This window comes from Panthera onca, chromosome E2 (assembly GCF_046562875.1).
Source record: "Panthera onca isolate mPanOnc1 chromosome E2, mPanOnc1 haplotype 2, whole genome shotgun sequence".
Classification (NCBI taxonomy): domain Eukaryota; kingdom Metazoa; phylum Chordata; class Mammalia; order Carnivora; family Felidae; genus Panthera; species Panthera onca.
Window position 1 is genome coordinate 3,768,208 of NC_138353.1, and position 13,257 is coordinate 3,781,464.

The following is a 13,257-nucleotide window of genomic DNA, read 5'->3' on the forward strand; positions in this document are numbered from 1 at the left end:
CCTATGGTGACGTCATCCCCGGGCCCCGCCCCCTCCGGCCGGGATGCTGTTCGTTCCGCCCCTCGAAATGTTCCAGATCGCTGCCTCCTTCGTGTTGCCTAAGTTTGTGGCCCCGCCTCCTTCTCAAAGAACGAGACTTCGCCTATCTCCTAACCTGGGTCACTGGTACCCAACTATGCTCGAAGGAAACCAACGATATGACCCCGCCCACATCCGGCCGAGGCTCTTGGCCCCGCCTACATCCGAACGGAGACCTCCGAACGGAGACCGAAGCTTGTGGCCCCGCCTCCAAGCTGCCGCCGATTCTGCCCGAAGGAACCCGAAGCGGAGACCCCGGCTTCTCCCGGCTCCGAAGCGTCCGTCCGAGCCCGAAGCTCCGGGCCCCGCCTCTTTACGTGCACTGGGCTCGGCTGCCGAGGGGTAAAGGTGCAACCACGGGCTGGAGCTGTCGGGTGCCGGTTGCCGGCCGCTTCCCTGCCCGGCTCGCAGCCTGACGGGGCAGCACATCCGGCCCGGGACCGCGACCGAGCAGCGCGCGCTGGGCCGGGGAGGCGTGGCCACAGCCGGGGCGCCCGTGGGCCCGGACCGCTTGACCGCCTCCCGCCCGGCGGGCGGCGCGGAGCCAGGCCCAGGTGGGCGGGGGGCACGGGCGACCTGGGGTGAGGCGGGGGCTGCGGACCGGCCGGCGGACGGGGCGGACTCGGCGCCGGGAGCGCGGCCGAGCAGGGGGTGGTGTAACCGCCTGTGGCTCTGCCGGAGCCGGTCTGACCTGCGCTGGGGGAGTGGGGACGTACGGGGTGGGGGCGCCCTCCAGGCTTTAGGTGGAAGAAACGTGTGCACCTTGGATGGAGGTGGAGGCTGGAGTCTGGGTTCTCAGAGAGGGAGGGCCCGAGTCCCTGGATCCTTCCAGGAGGAAGGGGCTGGGAGCTCTGGAATCCTGGGCTCTGCAAGGGAAAGGCCTGGGACAAGGGTTGTTGCTGGGTTCTCAGCGAGCGATGACGGAATCCGTGGGTCCCCAATGGGGGTTGGGGGATTAGCTTCGATTTCTGCGATCGCAGGGGGAGGGGCCGGATTCCTGGATCCTCGGGGGAGGGGCTGAGAGGTCTGGATTCCTGGGTTCTCAGAGGAGGACTGGAGGCCTGGGTTCTCCAAAAAGCGGGGCTGGGGGTGTATCGCTTTATCCTTGAAGGAGGAAGGTCCTGGAGGTCCGGATTCCTCTGTTCTCAGAGGAGAGGGGCTGAGGGTAGGGCTCCACGATCCTCCACACTGGGGACTAGAGGGGGTGGGTTCCTGAATCCTGTAAGGGCGAGGGGCTGATGGCCCGGATCCCTGGGTTCTCACAAACCCTCTGCCCCTCCCCCAGACCATGTCGCCTGAAGAATGGACTTATCTAGTGGTTCTCCTTATCTCCATCCCCATCGGCTTCCTCTTTAAGAAAGCTGGTGAGTCAGGTTCCCTCCCTAGTGGAAAATTGGGGGGTGGGGGGGCACGGGGCAGGGGACTCCCTGGAAGGGTCCAGGCTTATGCTGTCCCTTCTCCCCGCAGGACCTGGGCTGAAGAGATGGGGGGCAGCAGCTGTGGGCCTGGGGCTCACCTTGTTCACCTGTGGCCCCCACACTTTGCATTCTCTGATCACCATCCTTGGGACCTGGGCCCTCATTCAGGCGCAGCCCTGGTGAGGATTTGGGGGGGGGGGGCGGTGTGGAGGGAGAACAGAGGGGGAGGAAGCAACCTGTTTCCTTTTTGGGTCTGTCTCCCTTTCTGCCTTTGTCTCTGAGTGTCTCTTTTTATCTCTGGATTCTCCGTGTGGTTTGGTCTGTGTTTCTTCCTGTCCGGCCTTTTTTTCTGGGTCTTGTCCCTGCGTGTTTGTCCTGGTTCTTAATATCCGTATCATGTATTCGGGAGAACGGGGGACCGGTGGGCCGGCCCTGCCACCATTCATACTTGTATTACGTCTCCCTTTCTTTCTCCGTGTTTCTCGCCTCCCTCGGAAAAAAATGGAGGCCTGAAGGGTTTTCACCCTAAAGCTTATCTTAACCCCTCCTCATTCTCTTCTCTGTTGTGGCGCATTTCTGTGGGGCTGAGCCCCCTCTTGCACTGGTTCAGTCTGGCTCCTCCCGTCCTTCCCCCCTTTATCTCTTGGGGCGGGTGAGGGAGGGCTTGTAGCTAGAATCTGGGGGAGGCGGAGTCGAGGTCCCTGTACCCAGCACGCTCGTCCTCCTGCTCTGCCCCAGCTCCTGCCACGCCCTGGCCCTCGCCTGGACCTTCTCCTACCTCCTGTTCTTCCGCGCACTCAGCCTGCTGGGCCTGCCCACTCCCACGCCCTTCACCAATGCCGTCCAGCTGCTGCTGACACTGAAGGTCAGACGCCCCTCCACCCCTCTCTTGGTGCCAGGGAACGGCCCATCGTCTCGGCCTCCTCCACACCCACTCTCGGGGGCAGTAGGGGAGGTGGGATTTTTATCTCCGGAGCACCCCCAGGGGCAGGACTTCACCTCTCAACTGTTCCCCGGGGGGGGGGGAAGAAGTAGTCCCTCCTTTCCCCGCGCCAAGTAGGGTAACCGCGGCCAAGTAGTGCAGGTGTCATTTGGTCTTTGCCGTGTGCCACAGGTTGAGCTAAGCGCTTTACGGACCAGTTCTCGAGGAGTGCATCTTGGTAGCAAGCCATTTAGCCAAGGAGGGGGAAACAGCTTGGGAGAGAAGGCGCTTCTCTGAGGGCACAAAAACAGGACACCCGTGTCTGGCTCGAAACCACCTGGGGAGATGGGTGAAAGCAGGTTCCCAGGCCCCATCCCAGACCGAAAAGTCCTGAGTTCCTGTGTGCTGGGCTCCAGCGACATGTCACACAGGACACGGGACAGTCACGTGAGGTAGCGAACCAGGTCTCCCGAGCATCTTGTGTTCTCGGTGGCCCGGGATGCAAGGGCAGGCCGGAGTTGGTTGGCTGAGAGTTGGAGGAAGAGCCTGTCGGCATGTAGGAACAGCACGTGGAAGGGAGCAGGCTGAGCCCGGTGACTGGGTGCCAGCCACAGCGAGCGTTCATCGAGAGACGGAAGGGGAAGGGAAGCGGGGCCAAGGTGAGGGGTTTAGGCTTCCCAGGGGGCCCGGGATCCACCGGAAGCGGTTTTGGGGTTTGTCGCCAGAAGAGGTAAGGTGACCACATTGACGTGTTTGGAACTGCGCCCTGGATGCCCACAGAGTTGCCGCGGGGAGCGCAAGAAGGGATGAGGGCACCCTCCTTGATCAGAGTCCCGCTGACCAGCAGTGGTGGCCTGACCCAGGCCATCGGTAGGCCAGTCGGAGCCCCAGCGGCAAGTGCCGCGTTGGGGATACTTTGAGGAGTCCTTCTTGACAACAGTGTGGGCGGGCGGGGGGGCGGAGGAGCCAGGAGGGACAGTGAGGATCCTGGGCCAGCCACGGGGAGCCGGTACCAACCCTGGGGACGAGAGCGGGGCCGGTAGTCGAACAGAAAGGAGAGTGTCGTGTGGAGTCCTCCCTCTGCCTTGAGAGGATGGACCAAGGGACACGGCCCAGCTCTCACACCTGCCTTTCCCCCTCTGGTCCTGGGGCTCCCTTCTGGCAGAACCCAGGGGGGAAGTCGGAAGGCCGGCTGAGGCCTGTGGCTGCCGTGTCAGCCTTGGGCCTGCGGAGAAGGTGGAGAACGGGCCTGCAGGGGCAGGCCCATCACGTTCAGCCTGGGGGCTGGGCAGCAGAACGGAGGCCAAAAGCTACAGACTCAGAGACCTACGGTAGATTTGGGGAGTAAGGAAGGTTCCCCGCCTGAGCAGTTAATTGCCTGCTGGTGGCATTTGCCGAGGGGAGAGCGCCGCCTCTGGGGAACGGTAACGTGTTCCGCTCTCGAGGCCATGAGTTTGAGGAACGCAGTAGGCTTGTATCATTGACAAGAGGCACTTTGAATGGTTTTGGGGATGGAAGGAGGAGCCCAGACAGGGTACAGCTTGGAGATCATGAGAGCGTGCGTGGTATGAAGCCACGGCCCGTGGGAGAACACAGAAGGGGGAACGAAGAGACAGAAAGGCCCAGGAGGCAGTGCTAGGGAGCACCTGTGGCCAGGTGCCACCCTGCGACTCATGACTCTGGATGCCGAGAGCCGCCCATGGACTGGAACCTCAGCTCCCGGTGGCTTCCCTTGGCTGCAGGGAGGTGAGGGTGAGGAAGGCCCGGGGTCTGATCTGTCCCCCACCCGTGCCCCTTCCTCCCAGCTGGTGAGTCTCGCCAGTGAAGTTCAGGACCTGCACTTGGCCCAGAGGAAGGAAATGGCCACGGGCTTCAGCAAGGGGCCCAGCCTGGGGCTCCTGCCTGATGTCCCCTCTCTGATGGAGACGCTCAGCTACAGCTACTGCTACGTGGGAATCATGACAGGTGAGTGTGGCTGCGCCCCCAGCCCTGCCTCCCTGCGTCTCGTCACCACTGCCTGTCCCCATTCTCCACCCGGACTTTGGTGCCTGTTCTGTGATCCTGCCTCTGTTCCAACATCTGCTCCTTTTTTTTTTTTTTTTTTTTTTTAATATTTATTTATTTTTGAGAGAGAGACACTGAGTGCCAGTGGGAGAGGGGCAGAGAGAGAGGGAGACACAGAATCCGAAGCAGGCTCCGGGCTCCGAGCTGTCAGCACAGAGCCCGAGGTGGGGCTCAAACTCACGAACTGTGAGATCATGACCTGAGCCGAAGTCAGATGCCATGCAGGCACCCCAGCATGTGCTCCTCTTGAGGGCGAGCATCTCTGCCTGGGTCTACATCAGACTCTCCCGCTGGCCCTCCAGAGCAGAGACAGACTGTTCTTGGCCTCAGTGGTTCCTTGTGGCTTCTTGGGAGCAATCAGGAGACAAAGGAGCAAGGTCTATGCAACCCTGATGTTCCTATCACCCAAGGAACAAATACATTCACATTATGCTCCCATTTTTAGCATCCAAAAATATTTTCCATTAATGTTGATGTCCTAGGAGGTTTTCTGTCTTTTTTTCCTAAGATTTTTTTTTAAGTTTATTTATTTATTTTGAGAGAGAAAAAGAGCACAAGCCGAGGAAAGGCAGAGACAGAGAGAAAGAATCCCAAGTAGTCAGCGCAGAGCCTGATGCGGGGCTCAAACTCACAAAGTGAGATTGTGACCTGAGCTGAAATGAAGAGTCGGACGCTCAACCGACTGAGCCACCCGGGTGCCCCTAGGAGGTTTTCTTTTTTATGACAGCTTTATGGAACCGTAACTGATATGTTCACCCACTTAAAGCTACATGCAGCTCAGAAGTTGTTAGCATAGTTACAGACTTGTGCGGCCATCACCACCATGTCATTGTAGACATTGCATCGCCCCAGAAGGAAACTCTGGACCCTGTAGCCATCGTCCCTCAAACCGCATCTGCCCCCAATCCCTGGGAACCACTGACTGACTCTCTGTCTCTATAGATGTCCCGGTGCTGGTCATTTATGAGTGGAATCCTACTCTCTTCTCTCTGTTCTTTGTGACACGTAAGGCTGTCACTTCCGTTAATCCGCACCTGCTCCCTCCCTGGGCCAGGCCGTCAGTTTATCTCCAGCGCTACCACTGTCTCCTGTTTTCCACCGGTGACCCTCTGCAGCCCCCGCCCTGCTCAGGGGCCAGGGTGAATGGCATCCCGGCACCTCTCTGTTGGAAGAGCCTACAGCGGTTTCCTGGCTCTTAGAACAAAACCCTGAGTCCTCCCTGCCTGCAACCCTCTGACCTTTTCTCAAACCACTCTGTTCCTCTCCAGTTGCACTGCCCTACTTCCTCCTTCAGGCAGAGGTCACCCCCCACCCCCCACCCCTCGGGTCCCGCCTATCTGCCCCTGTGTTTCCTGGGGACTTGTCTCCATACCCCCCACTCTCCAGCTCTTTGTTCCTCGCTACTTAGCGGTCTGTCCTTTATCTTTTTCTCTGAGTCCTTGAACTCCCCCTCTCTGGTTTCTTTCTTTGCTTTCTTTCTTTCTTTCTTTCTTTCTTTTGTTTTTAATGTTTATTTATTTTTGAGAAAGAGAGCGCAAGCGGAGGAGGGGCAGAGGGAAAGGGAGACACAGAATCCAAAGCAGGCTCCAGGCTCTGAGCTGTCAGCACAGAGGGGCTTGAACTCACAAACTGTGGGATCGTGACCTGAGCCGAAGTCGAACACTTTAAGGACTGAACCGCCCAGGCGCCCCTACTTTATTTTTAAGTAATCTCTACACCCAAAGCCCCACGTGGGGCTTGAACCACGACCCCCAAGATCAAGAGTCTAAGACTCGCTGGTTTCTTGTCCCTTTCTCTCAGAGTCTCCCTCCTCTCGTTCGGGTTACCTAGCCCCACCCCCCTCCCCCCCCCCCCCACTCCTCAGCGCCCAGTCTCAGCCCCCACCCCCCACCCCCCCACCTCCAGACCAGTCTCTGACGGCTGCCCCTCCCTCCCGCCACAGGCCCGTTCTTCCGCTACCGCACGTACCTGGACTGGCTGGAGCAGCCCTTCCCGGGGGCCGTGCCCAGCCTGCGGCCCCTCCTGCGCCGAGCCTGGCCGGCCCCGCTCTTTGGCCTGCTCTTCCTGCTGTCCTCACACCTCTTCCCGCTGGAGGCCGTGCGTGAGGACGCCTTCTACGCCCGCCCGCTGCCTGCCCGCCTCTTCTACATGATCCCCGTCTTCTTCGCCTTCCGCATGCGCTTCTACGTGGCCTGGATTGCCGCCGAGTGCGGCTGCATTGCCGCCGGCTTCGGGGCCTACCCCGTGGCCGCCAAAGCCCGGGCCGGGGGCGGCCCCACCCTCCAATGCCCACCCCCCAGCAGGTCAGGCGGCGGGAGGGAGGCTTCCCAAGACCCGGCAGGCCCCGTCAGCACAGGCTGTCCCTGCCCCTAGCAGGGAGGAGAGTGGGGGAGCAGGGGGTGCAGCTTCGCCCCCTGCTATCAGTGGAATGTCGCCCCTTGGCCACCACCGCCCATCTACCCCTGCCCTGGGGAGCAGTACTCTTCATACCTGCCACTGCCCCCTGTTGCTAACGCTTGTCACCTCGTGGGATGGTGAATTGCTCTCTGTTGCTAGGAAAAGGTGGTATCTTAGCAACCATGTGCCTCCCCTCTGTTGCCATGGAAGTGTCACCCCGGTAACCCGGTTGTGCCTGGTTACTTGGGATACCATCTTTGGGCTGTGATGGGGCCCACCCTTTGTCGCTAGGGAGATGGTTACCTAGCAACCGGACTGCCCCTCTTTGCTGGGGGGGGGCGCTTCCCTAGCAACCATGGCCTGCCCCTTCCTGCCACAAGACTCGCTTTTCATTGCTATGTAAATGGCGCCCCCTAACCTGCTCTTGGTTACTAGACGCCAGCGCACAGGCCCCCAACCATGTGATGTCCTCACGTTAACAGCCTGCACTTTCTGAGGACATGGCGTCCCTGACCATGCTGTCCTCTGGCAGAGAGGACGCCGCTCCCAGCAACCGCGGGTGGCTTTCCTACCACTGCTGAGGAAGTACCCCAGTAACTGTGGACTGACCTTGTTCCTAGTGCCACCCCCCCTCCTCGTTCTTGAATTGCTAGCCAGGAACTAGGGGCTGTCTTGTTGCTGAGGAAGTGTTGCTCTCAGGTTGCTAGGGAAATGATGCTTCTAACCACTGGGACTGGACTCCACCTCCCCATCCCACCCCGCACTTCCCCCCTCCCCCATCCCCGGTTCCTAGCAACCATCGGGTAGACCTCCGGTTACTAGTGAGGGCGTCCGCCAGAAAATGGCAAGCAGGAATTGAAGGCTTTTGTAATAGATGGCTCCCCTCCCATTCTCAGAAGCCACCCACCCTGGAGTGGGTGAAAGATGTTCACCGCCACTGGGACTGTTGGCACCAGTGATCCAGGAGCCACTGTAGTGCTGGAGATGACACTTAACTGAATAATCATAAAGACCAGGAGGGGCCCTTTCTGGAAGTGTTTCTAAACATCCTAGGCCTTGTTCCTAAGGAATACCCTTTCCCTAGCAACAGAGACCATCAGGTGTCACGTGGGCCTCAAACATCTCCCTAGCAATCATAGACCACCGCGTTGTTAGGGATGCTACTTCCCTAGCAACCACAGTGTCTTGACAACTTAGGACCACACTGGGCGGCTGCTCTGAATACAGTGAGCTCGTTTGCCCTTCCCTAGCATCTGAGACCCCTGAAGGGTCAGGTTGCTGAGGACTCGTAGCTTAGCAACTGTAGCCCCTCAAGGCTTTTCGTTGCTGTCGTAGCCCTGAGACCAAAAGAAGGAGGACCCCTTGTCAGTGAACTGTTGTGCCCCCGCCCCCAGTCTTCGTCCGGGAAGAGGCTCCCTCTGGGCTACCCTCCCCGGTTGCCCTAGCGAATGTGACAGCCAGAGCTCTGGCCTGGCCGCGATCCCCTCCTTAGCATCCGGGGCTGGGACAGTAGCCAGCGTCGGGAGGGGGCCTGGCTGAGCTGCATGTCTGTCCCCCACCCTCATCCTCCACCCCCCCCCAGTCCGGAGAAGGCGGCCTCCCTGGAGTACGACTATGAGACCATCCGCAACATCGACTGCTACGGCACTGACTTCTGCGTGCGGGTGCGGGATGGCATGCGGTACTGGAACATGACGGTGCAGTGGTGGCTGGCGCAGTACGTCTACAAGAGCGCACCTGCTCGCTCCTATGTCCTAAGGTGAGCGCGCCTGCCCTGGGAAAACACGGAACTACACCTCCCAGCAGCGCCTGGGGCTGCTTGCGGGCTCCCGGCCGGACCTCCGCCCCAGAGGACCACGGGAGTTGTAGTTTCTTGAGCCGGTTCCCAGCCCCTGATTTGCATCGCTCTGGGGTAAATCGTTCCCTTTCTCTGGGCCTCAGTTTCTACTTGTGTAAAGTCAACACCTTTGGACAGAAGCAGTGTACTGAATCCTGTGGACTCTGGCCAGACTTTTTGGGATCCTGGCCCAGCCAGATACAGAGAAACCTTAAGTAGCTAGTTGACCTGTGTTTCCTCAACTCTTAAATGGGGGTGATGCTGTTAACTTACTTCAGAGATTGATGAGAGGATTAAGCGATGTGAACATACCTAACGTGAGGCCCGCCAGGTGAGTAGTCACCGTATAGTAGCTTTTATTCATTATTCATCCAATACTTCTTGAGTGGAAACTCGAGTGTGCCAGACATTGTTATGTTTACAGCCTTAGGACGTAGAGCTTACTTTCCTGGTTTCAAAAAAAATTTTTTTAATGTTTATTTGTTTTGAGAGAGAGAGAGAGTGTGAGTAGGGGAGGGGCAGAGAGAGAGGAAGACACAGAATCCGAAGCAGGCTCTGGGCTCCAAGCTGTCCACACAGAGCCCGATGCAGGGCTCGAACTTGTGAACCGTGAGATGATGACCTGAGCCGAAGTCAGACACTTAACCGACTGAGCCACCCAGGCTCCCTGCCCTCATTTTTTCTTTTTTTTTTTTTTTTTTTTAACGTTTATTTATTTTTGAGACAGAGAGAGACAGAACATGAACGGGGGAGGGTCAGAGAGAGGGAGACACAGAATCTGAAACAGGCTCTAGGCTCTGAGCTGTCGGCACAGAACCCGATGCGGGGCTCGAACTCATGGACCGCGAGATCATGACCTGAGCCGAAGTCAGCTGCCCAACCGACTGAGCCACCCAGGTGCCCCATCCCTGCCCTCATTTTAAAGATGAGGGAACTGAGGCTCAGAGAGGTTAGGTAACCTGCCGAGTGTCACTCCGCCTTCCCAGAGCCACCAGATGAGGTCAGGACGCAGCTGCAGAGCTAGGAGCTAAACCTACCTGGGTGTCCGGACTGGGCATGGCCTGGATGTGGGGATGAGAACGTGAGGAAGTGAAGCGTGATGCCAGGTGATGGCTTTGAGTGACTGAGATGGGAAGACTGGCCAGGAGGAAGTTTCCAGAGTGGCTCGGGTGAGGGAGTGCAACTTGGGTGGAGTCCCACGGACTCCCAGGTGACCGTCAGGTTTCAGCTGGGGTTACTGGATAGGCGGTTAGTTACGGGACTCTGGCGCAGAAGGAGGAGACGGTGTGAGAAGCGGGCGCGCAGGTCCCTTCAGGTAGCGGTACCTAACACAGGCTGAGCAGCAGGTCAAAGCAGCGGGCACTCCAGTGTTTCGGTTAGAGGTTCTCGGCTGGGGGCAACTGTGCCACACTCCCCGGGGGCATTCGGCAACGCCTAGGAGCCCTTTGTGCCATAACTGGGAGATGCTACTGGCAGCCAGTGGTTACAGGCCCCAGACGCTCTTCAACACCCTGCGTGGCACGGGACGGCCCCCGCTCCAGCACAGAATGATCTGGCCCCAAATGTCAGTAGTGCTGAGATTGAGAAACCCTGGTGTAGACGAGGGACGAGGAGGAGCCGGCCTAGACGGAGCCGATGAGCTAGGAGGACAGTCAGGAAAGCAGAGAGGGATCATTTGTGTCGGGTGATGTCAGGAGCTTCAGTACAACAAAGGCTCGGGCTTGGGTGTGACGGGAGGGTGCGGGGGAGTCTCCAGCAACCTTGATGGGAGCAGTTTGGAGGGCGGAAGTGAAAGCCAGCTGGAGTGGGTTCCAGAGAGGACGGAAGCGGGGAAAGGCTGAGGGGGAGCACGGACTGTTCTTGGGAGAGTGTGCAGGTGGGGAGAGCAGGTAGGGACCACAGCTCAGAGTTCAGGTGCCTGTGTGGAGTTCAAGGTGCCTGGTGGGCCGTTTATGTGCGTCCCTTCCACCCTGTTTTTCCCTGTCGGAGACCGTCTCTTGAAATGCTCCCGACCCGGGGAATTCTGTCTCCACCATTGGCAGAAAAGAAAGAACACGGTTTTGTTATTAAAGAGCTAGCACTGAGCCAGGCTGTGCACCACGCAACCCACTAACGAGATTACCAAAACGAAAAGAAAGCTCGCCTTGTTGTCGGAGCCACCTGTCACAGTCCCCTGCACAGCATGCTCCCAAGAGAAACAATAACCTGTCCTCAAGTAAGAGGACCCACCGACTGTTTGCCGTGATGCACGGTCTCCTGTTCTGCCCAAGTTCAGTTGGTAATGGGGTAGCCACCCGTGCTGATCGTCTCTATCTGAAGGAAGAATGCAACTAGGTGTCAAGCAGGCGGTAGCGTGATGCCAGCTGCCTGGGATGAACCCCCACAGTGGCGGGGAGACAGGGGCTCCAGCTCCCATGACGTTTATAGTTCAAAGACTGGGTACCACCACCCTCCAGAAAAACATTCGTGGACTGTGTTTTCGTAAGGCTTATTTCCAAGCCTTTCCGAACGTTTCCATCTGTATCCGAAGGACGGAGAAAAGTTTCTGAAGCACTATGTTTTTTCGTGGAAGTGGCTGAAGAAGAGAGAGGGGAAAAGGTCTCCCTTTTGGGCAAGAGTGAAAATTCAGCCTTTTTACGGACTCTTTATGCCTCCAAGGATGGGGGGCAGCATTATTGTGTCCTTAGGTTCAAGCACCCTGATGTACCCCGGGGAAAGGCTGATGCCCACAGACAAGGAAGAACCCACATCTCCGTTCCAGGCGGAGTCCTCTGTGGTGATTTCTGTGTCTCTGAGGAAGGAGGGACTGGAGCCTGAATTTATAGCATTTTGGGGTCCAGAGAGAGGAGACCATGGCTAGAGATGACTGAGTCTTCATGAATCAGGAATTCCACTCTTAGATCCCCAAGACGAAGTGGCTAGGGGCTCAGGTTCATGGGTCTTGAGGAAAGCTGTGATAAGAGGGCATTAACTAGGTTCCTGAAAAGAGAATAGTGATTCCTGAGTCTGAGGGAGGAGGGGGCTGGGGGCCCGGACTCCTGGGTCTGAGGGAGGAGAGTGGAGTTCAGGACTCCTGGGTCTGAGGGAGGAGAGGCTGGGGGGGGTCAGGACTCCTGGTCTGAGGGAGGAGGGGCTGGGGTTCTGGGCTCCTGGGTCTGAGGGAGGAGGGGGCTGGGGGCCTGGACTCTTGGTCCGAGAGAGGAGGGCCTGAGGAGTCAGAACTCCTGGGTCTCAGGGGTCTGTGCTCCTGGGTCTGAGGGAGGAAGGAGATGGGGGCCTGGACTCCTGGGTCTCAGGGAGGCGGGGCTGGGCGTCTGGGCTCCAGGGTCCTGAATCCGAGCCCCTCCCCCAGGAGCGCCTGGACCATGTTGCTGAGCGCCTACTGGCACGGCCTCCACCCTGGCTACTACCTAAGCTTCCTGACCATCCCGCTGTGCCTGGCAGCGGAGGGCCGACTGGAGTCGGCCCTGCGGGGGCGGCTCAGTCCCGGGGGCCAGAAGGCCTGGGACTGGGTGCACTGGTTCCTGAAGATGCGCGCCTACGACTACATGTGTATGGGCTTCGTGCTGCTGTCCCTGGGAGACACCGTCCGGTACTGGGCCTCCGTCTACTTCTGCGTCCACATCCTGGCCTTGGCCGCCCTGCTGCTGGGGCTGGCTTTGGGCGGGGGCGGTCCGGGCCGGAGGAAGACCGCGCCCTCGGCCGCCAGCCCGGCCCCAGAAAAGCTCCGGGAGGAATAGGCTGCCGCGGCACCCTTTGCCAGTCGGCCCGGCCACCAAGCTTCTTGCTTGGGAATCCTGTGACCCCGGCCGCCGTCTCCCTTCCCAGAAAGATTGCTGGAGCGGCCAGGGGCCTGGTGAGGATTCCCGTCTCCTCTCCGTACCCGGCGTCCGACGGAGCCGGGCTGCAGCTCTCCCTGCTTCCCCGCCCTCTGCCCTCTGCCCCGAGGGCTCAGGACAACCCTCGACCACCCAGGTGTCCCTGCCCCAGCTTCCGGAGAGAGCCGCACTCCCCCACCCCGCCAGCAGGGGCCGCCAGGCACACGTCCTTTTCCTGGCACAGGGTGTGGGGTAGGAGCTTCGGGGCAGGTTCTGGGAGTGGGGAACCTCCTCCCTGTGGCTTTCGTCCCCCTTGTACCAGGATTTCAGACCCGGAAGGGAACATAACCCTCCCGTTTCATAAGGGGGAAACTGAGGCACCGAGGAGCAGGCCTGCGGACATGGTTCTTGCAGCTTCCATCTGAGCCACCTCAGGGTCCCAGCGCACCTGTCACCCTCTTGTCATTCTCTGGCCTGAGACACGGTCAGAATGTGTGAGCCTCCGCCAATAAAGTGTTTTGCAAAGATCGTACGTGTGCCTGTGGGTGATCGACGGGCGTGGGGCTCGTGGCGCCGCACTTCCAGGGACCACGCTGGCGTCCGTGGGCTTGTTCCCAGGACGTTTCCCAGCAGCCGCCCTGACGCTGAAGTGCTTGCTGTCCTCCCACCACCGCCACCTGGTGGCCAGGTGCGGACCTGCCCGGGGTCCCTTCCTTACCTGGG

At 59.2% G+C, this 13,257-nt stretch overlaps 1 protein-coding gene across 2 annotated transcripts; it reads left to right on the top strand.

The window, feature by feature from the left end:
* Positions 1-272: 272 nt before the first annotated feature.
* Positions 273-13,061, top strand: MBOAT7 (membrane bound acylglycerophosphatidylinositol O-acyltransferase MBOAT7). Of its 2 annotated transcripts, none has more exons than XM_060652547.3 (8): positions 273-632; positions 1,364-1,442; positions 1,546-1,675; positions 2,235-2,361; positions 4,224-4,383; positions 6,425-6,785; positions 8,462-8,638; positions 12,069-13,061. In XM_060652547.3, the coding sequence occupies exons 2-8, from the start codon at positions 1,367-1,369 to the stop codon at positions 12,454-12,456; spliced, it is 1,419 nt and encodes a 472-aa protein (XP_060508530.2). In that variant the 5' UTR covers positions 273-632; positions 1,364-1,366; the 3' UTR covers positions 12,457-13,061. The 2 variants fall into 2 exon arrangements, with proteins under 2 accessions (XP_060508530.2, XP_060508531.2); XM_060652548.2 differs by having other exon boundaries at positions 273-426.
* Positions 13,062-13,257: the final 196 nt, after the last annotated feature.

Bases quoted from the DNA above. Each gene is read 5' to 3' on its own strand.
- MBOAT7 (XM_060652547.3), top strand. From the start codon at position 1,367: ATGTCGCCTGAAGAATGGACTTATCTAGTGGTTCTCCTTATCTCCATC. The intron at 1,676-2,234 runs GTGAGGATTTGG...GCTCTGCCCCAG, and splicing joins CTCATTCAGGCGCAGCCCTG to CTCCTGCCACGCCCTGGCCC. The intron at 6,786-8,461 runs GTCAGGCGGCGG...ACCCCCCCCCAG, and splicing joins CAATGCCCACCCCCCAGCAG to TCCGGAGAAGGCGGCCTCCC.